Raw genomic sequence first — 10,763 nt, forward strand, 5'->3', positions numbered from 1 at the left:
CCCTATCAGTGATCCATAAATCAGATTACTGGGCTGTCGAAATATTCACGTCCAAGTGATTGGGGGATGTGAGGATCAAGAACAGGGTGAATCCTAATCTTGTCACTAGAAACCTGGATCCAAGGTGGCATCATTCCACTTATCATCAATATAAAGGAGGCCTATGCAACCAGTTATAAATCCCACCAAATTTTTCCATCACCCAGGCCCCATTCTGACATCTTGTCTACAGGGCTGTCATGAGTTACAGCTCACCCAAATGCCTTTCCTGTTCTGTTACCAAGTAACTTTGTCAAAGAAACAAACGAGCTTCATCTGATATGCCTATTTTAAACACAATTTAATTTGCTTTGTTTCAAAACAGGTTGATGCCTTCAGATAAAATTAAAAGTCAAGCCAGTCAAGATTCCAATTACTGATGCCTAACCATGGATCTCGAGGTTCAGAACTCCTGTTCATGGTTGCCTTGACAGGACAGACAATGTAGCAGGTAAAACTTTTTTGGGCCAGAAATATATTCAAGTTTTTGATTTGTTTTAAATGAAAGGTTGTCCATGTTTATGTACTATCTGTCTCACTAAATTGAATGTTCTTTGATGCCAATGCCATGCTTTAACCATTTTCCTAAAGTCCATGGTTGGTACTCTATACTTCACATTGGTTCAACATATGCTATTCACTCAGAGTAGGAATAAATAAATGACTTTGGATTATCAGCATTCCCCCTGTCCCACTCCTCAAGTTATCAACTCTCTTGGGCTTCAGTGTCCTCTTGTTAGTGCCTCTTTTCTGGATGAAGTCGTGCTTTTCAAGTAAGCAGATAGAGGCAAAAATGTGAGTTTTGGAATAGGTCCACTTATTTTTATATCTTGTTCACGTAAGGTACACCTTCAGTTTATTCATTTTCTTTAAACTTTAAAATTACTAAACAAAAATAATAAAAATAAGAATTTTATAATTCCCCTTTTGGTCTGGGCAGTTTTTCCAATAATCAGTTTATTTTGGTTGGTGGCTTTTTTGACATTGTTCTTACATGTCTATGCCATTCACTTATATCTATTATTTGTTAGATACAGCTTTTGTACCAAAATTTTTTAGAATCTATTTTTAGGAAGAGGTCACCTATTTCAGATCTACTACTTAAGTTTACATTATCATAAATATAGCTGTGAGTTTGTTACCATCCTCAAATTGCTTTGATACTATCTAGCCTTTCCTTCCATATTGGTTAAAACTGAACTTGTTCCTAGAATTTTATGTGTGGAAGTCAGGATATGGAAAATTGTAAAGTGATTGACAGATGAGGAAGTAAAAATAGTAGTTGTGGACAACTCACTTAAGCTTGGATTATAAAGGCAGGGAAAAGATAAGTCAATATTTTGGGAAGATGGCAGGATTAATGATGACCTTTAAAATATAGATTAGACATGAGCATGTTTAAAGATTAATGGAGGGCTTCCCTGGTGGCGCAGCGGTTGAGAGTCCGCCTGCCAATGCAGGGGACACGGGTTCCTGCCCCGGTCTGGGAAGATCCCACATGCCGCGGAGCAGCTGGGCCCGTGAGCCATGGCCGCTGAGCCTGCGCGTCCAGAGCCCGTGCTCTGCAACGGGAGAGGCCACAACAGTGAAAGGCCCGCGTACCGCAAAAAAAAAAAAAAAAAAAAAAAAAAAAAAGATTAATGGAAATATCAGAGATGCATTGCATCTGGATGCATTACTCAGGGGGGAAAAGTTGTGGTCATTCGGCTGCTAAGTCTTTAAAGGGTGTTATTGCATCCTGAATCTATTGTATGCTCTAGGAAGTAAGCAGAGGTATTTACTGGCCGTGCTGTCTCCATGTCCCTCAATGAGATTGTCGAACCTGTTTTTGCATCTTTTCACATTGGTGCTTGTAATACATAAAGAAAATGAAAGAAGAAAGAGGAGAGAAAGAGAAACTAAAACCAGATCCCCAAGTCTGATAGAAGGAATATTTCCTCTGCCAGGACACTCTCCCCAAGTTCAACTGTGACTTTCAAGGAGGCATGGTTCATATATATGTTTTATCTTTTAAAATACTTTATCTTTAAAGTATTTTTAGCTTTATTCAAATGCTTTTCAATGTGTTGCTTCCTTTGACTTTTGGAGTTTCCACATTTATATTGCCTCTGCTATAACACATTTGTAAAAATAGATTATATGTATATTGAATTTGATTCTACATGGTTAGTGGTTATCAATGCAGTCACATTGACTGACTCATCATAACTGAAGTTCACTTTATTACCCTGGCTTTTCAGATTGTTATATAAGGATTATTCTTTATAATTATTCTTCTCTGTGAATTACTAAGAATTCCTCCCTTTCTGTTTGTCATTCCTGATGGAATTAAGTGAACATTTTCATAGTTCTATTTAGAAAATTTTCTTCTTCCACACCTCATTTCATTTAAAGGCATCTAGCACAGCTACTCTCAGGTTAACTTACATTTCTTTGCATTTATGAGCTAAACTCTTTAAGTGCTCTAAATATTGGGACATGGTCCAAAATTTCAAATTTGGTTCTTTGACACCATCATCACTCTACCATATTACTTTCCATGCCATCATTTCCTATCTTCTATTTCTATTTTCATTGGTAGAAGAAAGAACATTGACAGTGCTCCCATGTCAGAATTTTCTAGATCAAGATATTAAAATCATGATCACTAGAGATGTTTCCCTAATTTCCTCTGATGTGTGAATCAGCAGCATTAAGTGGTAGCCCCTGGGTTTGGTAAGTTTTCATGGTCCTCCCCTCACAACCTGGATGTACATCTTTCAGGACACAAGTAAACATGAGTCCATATCCCTCAACCAAAGCACTAGTGGTACCATGTACCATTTCTTCTGGAAAAAGATATGAATTCCTGAAACCTACTTGTGCCTGTGTTTTCTTCTTATTTTCTCAGTATTATTTTCAATAAAGACCTTTATTTTTGGTTTCTCCAGGAGCTTTGATTCACCCTTAGTGTAGCTTCTGTATAGCTCCAGAGGTATAGATTTTTGTCTTTGTCTTCCTCATCAGCATTGTAGACCTTACTATGCTGCTGACACTGGCTTTGTTTATACTCGGTTGTTCTATGGAGTAAAACAAAATTGCTCAGAGCTCAGAAATCTTCTCAGGACTATAATGTGATCTTGAATAGCTATTGCTATTTTCTTACTTGGATGGAGTTGATAAGAACCTAATTGTAATTGATTCCCTTCTCATCTGTTCTGACATAGAGACACACAGTCACTGAAAATGGGTAAAAAGGCTAAGTTTCTAGAAGGTTCTATATTTTTCTAGACTTTAAATTATATCCTGGATACCTTGATTTTGACTATGAATAGTTGTCAAATAAAATAAAACAAATTTTAAAACAATGTCTTGGCATGTACATTTTATATCCCCCAAGTAATCAACTTTTCTTTTCTTTCCTTATGCAATAATACTTTTCTTTTTTTTATATCCTAAGGGGTTCCTATCCTGAGAAAGAGAAACCCAAAGAGGATTTAATTCTCCTGATGGTAACACTCAATCACACAACTGGCTGTCATGTGTTATAAACATCGGTTTCCTATGGCTTCTGATGTTTTGTGTGGGTTTCATGCTGTGGAAGTGGGGAAAGATATTTTTGAATAATATCACGGTTGTAAATCTGCAAAAATGAATATTATTCTCAGAAATTCTTGCGGTGCCAGGGAAGGAAACTAAGTCTAGGGGTTGGGACATTACTTGTGAATAATAATTCCTTTATTTCAGAATCCAAAGGGAGTGCTAAGAACTTTGTATCATTCTGTTCATCACTTACTATTAGAGGTAGGAGCTAAATCCTTTTCCCTGTAACTTAACTCTAGTTCTAAATTAAATAGAAGGAGAAGAGCAGGGAAAAAGAAGAGGCAAATCATAAATAACCAAGATGATGAAAAGAGATTTCAGAAAAAAAGTAAATATGTAGAAAGACACCAAAGAAAAAAAAGATCATGTGTATATATCATCATTTTAGAAAATACATCTCACATATTCTTTTTGTTTCAGACTCTCCATCTATCCATCTATCTATCTATCTATCCCTCCATCTATTAACAAGGTATCTATGTATTTATATATTTACCTAGGGTCATTTCAAATGTACTGATCTATTTTATTCAATTACTCACCAACAATAATTAATTCTAACACAATCTCTATTGCCAGATTCTTCCCTCTATCTCTCCACCTACATGTTGTTGAGTTTGTTAGTGGAAAGTTGTGACAGTTTAAAACAAAGAAACCTTGTCTTTTTTTACATTTTATGCCCTTTATAATGCTTTATTTTGACCTAAAAAGAATTCTTTTGGATTTTTTGTAGGCTTCTTAATTTTTTCAACAGAAAAGCTTCTAAATTCACACAGCTAAGCTCTCATACACATCTATGCAGTATACTCAATGGTTTTAAGCTGGTTTTGAAACATGGCCCTAGGACAACTATCTCAGTTCTGCAAATTACTAATACGTTGTTTACTCATCAATAAATAAGGATGACAGTAATAGCACTTGCTTCAGAGGGTCCTTGTGTCTATCACAGTGTTAACATTACATAAATTCTAGGTATTGTTATTAACAGAGAAATCAAAAGGACTGAAAGTTTTACAATATTCTTCCTTTGAAACTTTTGTCAAGCTTTATTCAGCTGTATTGGATTAAATACAGCTGATTAAAACAGAAAGTTTGTCAGGTAGGAAAAAAATAAAAATATGAGAAATGAAACGAAAGACAGATGGATGCTAAGAAGTGAGGAAAATGAGTGGCAGCGGAAAGTCAAACATGCATACTTACGGAGCTGCCCAAGTCGAGCTTTTTCTTTTTTACCAAACAAACGACCTATTGAAGACTTGATTCCTTTCTTCTTGGGGGCTTTGTGAAGAGAGTCTTGGCTGCTGTTGGCACTGCCAAGCCCAAGGCTTTCAGCCTCGAGGGAGGCAGTTAAACTACTGTAAAACACGAAAGAGGACAAATTGCTTGCTTTGGTGTAGCATCCACAAGGTACACAAGATTAAATTCCTTGATAAAAGTACGAAAGGAGGAACAAGTACACTTTGAATGTTATTTTCTCCTTTTTTCCCATGTTTTTTCTTAAGCATATTAAAGTGTGATTTCCTCAGGCTTAGGGCCCTGAGCCTCCAGGTTTTCTCTAGAAAAATTTCTTTTTTTCCCAAATATATTTTCCTTATTTTTCATATAATATCAAACTAATCAATTAACATAGGTTGCTTTATTAACTTATAAATTCTATAAATTAGCCCTGACTCTTTACCTATTTCCTTCTTGCAGAGTTTGATTTTTAGATCTTAAACATAATGATCTATGACAAGAAATTTAAATATAGCTAATAAAGTTTATGCTCTATTCTAGCCCATGGTTTTCCTGGATTTTCCTCTAGCTATCTTTCTCTCTCTCAGTTTTGGAGACTAATTCATTGAATTTTAAATCACCTGTGAGATTTTGAAGTAACAAATCATATACCCTAGTGATCACTGTATATTTTTTCTTACAGTTCTCAGGTATTCTTTTAGGTACATGATAAGCTGAAATGATTTCCAAGCAAGTTGATCTAGGTTCCATTCCTGGTCAATGTATTTGACACTGTATTAATAGGATAGGTTCAATGATACTGTTATCCTCCTTTACAGCTGTTAATTTGACAATATTGTGATGAGTTATTTAACTTTATTCATCCAAATTAATCTGAGTTCATATTCTCTAAACTCCAAAAGCTACTGCTTTTCATATGTTACAATATATTTCACTCTTTTTTTTTGAGAGTAAAATAAGTATAAATTTTGAATCTGGAGTAACTTTTTTCACATTAGAAATTAAAAATAAACAAAACAGGAAAAAAAAGTCTGCTGGCACAGAAAGCTCTGTTTTCAAAACCGTTTATTGTAAAACACATACTATTTAGAAGACAGATTCTTAAAGTATTGATCAAGTCATTACATTCGGTTATATCAGTTAAGTGTTCAGAGATGCTGTAATTGATGACAGTGAAAGTACATACATTTAAGATGTAAATTGCATGCTTAGACTTATTTATGGCATTAATAGAGATCTGCTTCAATTTTTTAGGCAGATGGAAAGGACAGTATGAAGAGTTGCTATGACAAATGGGGTATTTCCCCATGTAAACTTTTCTTTTAATATTTCGGCAAATGTGTTTTTTGTTTTTCTTCTCTAAGGAGGAGCTGTTATAGCTGGCACTTGCAGCACCAATAGGGTGATTTACATACCTGTCTGTTAAAAGTAATTGGGGTACAAGCATGGACTTTTCAGACCTTAATTATCCTTACACTAGAAGCTAGATTTATAGTCTTGTATTAGAATCCTTTAGTTTTTTGTAACTATTCTAATAAGTCCTTCCTGTAGTCTGACTCCATTTTAATAGGAAATATCCACTAAAAATAGAAAATCTATTCTCATAAATATTGGCTAGTAACAAGACCATAAATATACAGTTAAATTTAAAACTGAAAATTTGATCTCAGAATGAAAATTTGGTTTTTTCACAAGTGACACTGTGGAGAGGGAGCAGAATTATAGCTTAAATCAAAAATTTTATATAAATTTTTAAGTAGTCTGTTTGATAACACTGAAAGAAGGAGGAATATTTTTGGAAAGAGAACATACAATGTGCAGTGTGCTGGGAGAGTCATACCTTCGGGCATCATTGTGGTAGGAAGAAGGGAGGGTGTGAGTCATCCTGATGGCTCTAGGGGTAGGGGGAGGAGAAGTTTCACATTTAATTGTTGCTTTATCCTCCCGACCATCTTCTTCTACCACTGCAATCTAGAAGCAAAAACGATACATCAGATGAACTCTTTCTAAATTTCAACTGAAATTGATGAAAATGGAGAATCAATAAAGCAAGGCTGTTTGAGTAATTCTAGTATAAAAGCAGAACAAGAAACTTGGGGCATATAGGTATTACATATATAAATTCACATTATTAAAGAGTATGAATTTCATAACTATTTAAAAATTAAGACACTCCAGTTAACACACACACACACACACACACACACACACACACACACACACAGAAATAGACTCACTACACAAATATATTATTTAAGAGTAAGTAAAAACCATAGATCAATATCCAGGGACTATGAAACAGCTATCTTGGAATCCATTTGATTATATCAGAATGTAAAAGCTTTACAAAAAGTTATTGAACACATATTTGAGCTAATTCACTAAAAATATGCATAGTCAGGTTATCATAACATGGACGGTTTTAAGTGGGAGATTTTTGAAGTGAGAAGTTGACAAAATATAACTGTATCAGATAAAGTGTTTTAAATTAGGCTATTTAAATGTGTTCCCAGATGTTTAAAAAAAGAGTTGCAGTTTATAAGAAAAAAGCTTTCTTTTTAAAGTGAGAATAATAAAAGGTAAGAACAGAATTTCTGCAAATTTTTTCATTTCATTGCCTCTCATGGGAAAATTGACAAAGGCATACAGAGCACCATAAGCAGATGGGATGGAGGGGATTTCTTTAAAGAATTTAGTTCAGAGTCTGGAACAATTCAGGATACCATAAATTTTGTCAGAGATAGATATATAGAACTGTAAGAGTTTTCAACAATCAACTTAATTGTACAATAAAGATATTTTTAAAAACAATGCTGCATTTTTTCATAGCACCATTGTGCATTAAAATATATATATATATATATATATATATATATATAGAGAGAGAGAGAGAGAGAGAGAGAGAGAGAGAGAGAGAGACAGATTGTAGAAAGCATAGCTAAAAGATATATGGTTCTAGAAGTTCTGATGAAGAAATTTCTCAATATGGCTATAACAAAATGTTTAAAGCTGTGTTCTCATCTTTTGTCTATACCATGTCTTGCTAGTTTCTACATTAAGCTATTATGCGTAAGTGTGTTATATATGATAAAGACTTCATGTGTTGGAGAAACTTAATGAAATTGTTTGTCTGGGCTCTTGTCATTTAAGCCTAGGTTACTTTTAACAGCTTAGGCAGTCATCTTAATAAGATCTCCTCTCTCCATTTCAACGAGCACAGTGCCACCAGAACTGTTTTCAGGAACTGCTTCAGCATGATGTCAACACTACGGAAAACCCTTTCTAAGCTCACATCTCATCTAAACTCATCTAAACTCATAAAGCATATTTCTAAACTCTTCCTAATACGTACTTAAGTTTTCACAATTCCATTATCTAACCATGACTGTTTTCCACAATTGCTTCTGTGAAGCCTGATTACTTCTGTTTCAGATGTTTTCCTGAAACACACTCTTATAAAATGCCCTCCTCTCTCCACATGGCAAGTCAAACTAGGCCAACTTTACCAAAATATCAGCTCTTAAAAAACATCATACACAAACCATTTCTCTGAATAATGCTTAGAGCTCACACTATATAAACAAAGTGAAGGAGAAAAGCTTCATAATCAGAGATGGATTTGAATCTTGGTTTCTCTAATTTGTTGAATGACATGTGCTAATTACTTATCTATTCTAAGACTAAATTTCCTCATCAATAAAACAGAACTGATAATACTTAGTTTAATTTGTTCTTTTGATGTACAAATTAAATCATGCATATAACTCCTTACCCTGAGATATATATATATATATATATATATATATATATATATATAACACAATTTAGTTAAAGTTTATGCCTGATCTTTTTTCAATGTCTTGTTTTATTGTACAATTAATGGGGATTTCACATTATATTCTGTAACACATTTGTATCTCAGAAAGACTGTGTTCTTCTTACAGGAAGGGATATATATATATATATATATATATATATATATATATATATAAAACAAATTTTAGCTTGTGGTTTTCTTTCTTATGACCTACCTTTCTTACCAATCATCTCTTTATTCCCTGAATTCCCTGAGGCTATATTTCTGCATGGGACCTTCCTTTATGATTTTTTTTCCTTATACACACTGAAATTCTTTTACATCATCTGCTCAGATTTCTTCCTTTATTCCCAGTATAATCCTTTTAAGTGGTGGAAGGGGTCAAAGAAAGATAGTAATAACATTATGCATGGTAAATTTGACAGCTGAGAACTAACTGGTAGTGTCCAGGAGAAGATGCTAAAAGAAGATAGACAATGGAAAATAAAAAGAAATTCAATCAATCTAAGGCCATGTAAGCATAGTATGGATTCCCTTAATTAAAAAAAAGTTCCCTGGTTCCAGAATTATTTGGGCATAGGCTGACTACCACATCTTGAAGATGCTGAAAATAGATTGATGTACTGGATAGTAGGTTGAACCTTTGAAATTTGTCCCATCTGATATCCTGTGAGTCTGAGCTCTGCTGTTCTCAGTCATCTAACAAGCTGTCATTTTGTGAATCAGAACTGTGGTGCATTTTGTTTCCTATACCCAATATTTATTCTCTTGACTTCATTCCAAGCAGTAAAGTAGTATATTAATTCTACTTTTATATTTTCTGTATTTGTGATGCTCTAGTATCTGAGACCATGCTGAGAATGCCCATCCCAGGGCTAGCTAATTCCTAGAGATAGGTAACTACGCTCCTGGAGTGTGTCTTCCATATGCAAACCAATCATCTTCATCAGTACCTCAGATCCTCTTCTCTATCTGGCTCTTACTTTCCAGGAGGCACTATTCCTCTGTCTTAATCATCCCAGGCCAGGTATCTGACAACTAGAGAGAGCCCCTAGACCCTACAGCCCACTGAAATTGTTCAAACAAGCCAATCTTAAACCTGCTTACCCTGCCTTTCCATTCCTACAAAAACCACAATAAACATTCCTTCCCATGCTTTCCTCTCACTCTTTCTGACTGCTGACCTGGTGCTTCCCCTTGACCCGGCATAGTGAAGCAGGTCCCTTGCTCTTGGAAAGTAGAAGCAAGAAGCTATCACTTATTGGCAATTGTTTCTTGATTTGTTGGTCTTATATATCTGAATAACGGTAAAACCTATATTTTAAAACAAGCATCACTGTTGTTCTAGATATCGACAGTAAACTATCTAATTCTACCAAAAGAGATCTAAGAATTCTGTGGGAAATCAGGATATTTTAGTCCCCACAGTCTAATAGTTACCCTAGAAAGCATAAACAATTTTATTTTGAGACATTTACTCTTATGATCATATTTAAACAATTCAAAAACACTTAAATACTTTTAATATTTTTTTTTATAAAATGCTTCAGTTAGAAGAAATATAATTTTAAATCTCAGAAAAAACAATGTTCAGTTAGTAATCAGATCAAAGAAGTGTACAGTACCTTTCTCCGATGTTTCCTTAGATCACTTGGCTGTGATTGGCAGTAATAAAAGCGACATAAAACAGAACCAATTAATGATTACCATTTGACCATGTCACAAGTTAAACAGTATCTATAATTTAACTATCTTTTTTTTTTGTTTTCATTCCATTCTTTTCAAAATAAATGTCTTTTAACCATTATAAAAGCATTCCTCCAGGGAACTATTTTAGAGAGGAAACTTCCTAGATGGCATGTTGCAGGGGACGGGTCTTCATGATGGGATCATGTGTATATACATAAAACATGAGACATGAGACATGGACCTTAGGGAATATGAAGCACATATGGAGTGAGCTAGCCAGAAGTAAATATGAGACTATATCCTCCCGAGAAAATATAGATGGGAGTGAAGAAGACTATGTGTAGGGCTTCCCTGGTGGCGCAGTGCTTGAGAGTCCGCCTGCCGATGCAGGAGACGCGGG

At 34.6% G+C, this 10,763-nt stretch overlaps 1 protein-coding gene across 8 annotated transcripts in view; it reads right to left on the reverse strand.

The window, feature by feature from the left end:
- PPFIA2 (PPFI scaffold protein A2) overlaps positions 1-10,763 on the reverse strand; it is a 474,850-nt gene that overhangs the window by 68,414 nt on the left and 395,673 nt on the right. For 7 of the 8 annotated variants that reach the window (XM_007457669.1, XM_007457666.1, XM_007457665.1 and 4 more), the window contains 3 exons: positions 10,300-10,329; positions 6,698-6,828; positions 4,822-4,976 (listed from right to left, as the gene is read on the reverse strand). In XM_007457669.1, coding sequence (XP_007457731.1) covers positions 4,822-4,976; positions 6,698-6,828; positions 10,300-10,329 — 316 coding nt within the window. Of the gene's footprint in view, positions 1-4,821; positions 4,977-6,697; positions 6,829-10,299; positions 10,330-10,763 lie in introns of those variants that run through there. The other variant, XM_007457670.1, reaches the window with a different exon arrangement.

This window comes from Lipotes vexillifer, unplaced genomic scaffold (assembly GCF_000442215.2).
Source record: "Lipotes vexillifer unplaced genomic scaffold, Lipotes_vexillifer_v1.1 scaffold117, whole genome shotgun sequence".
Lineage (NCBI taxonomy): Eukaryota > Metazoa > Chordata > Mammalia > Artiodactyla > Lipotidae > Lipotes > Lipotes vexillifer.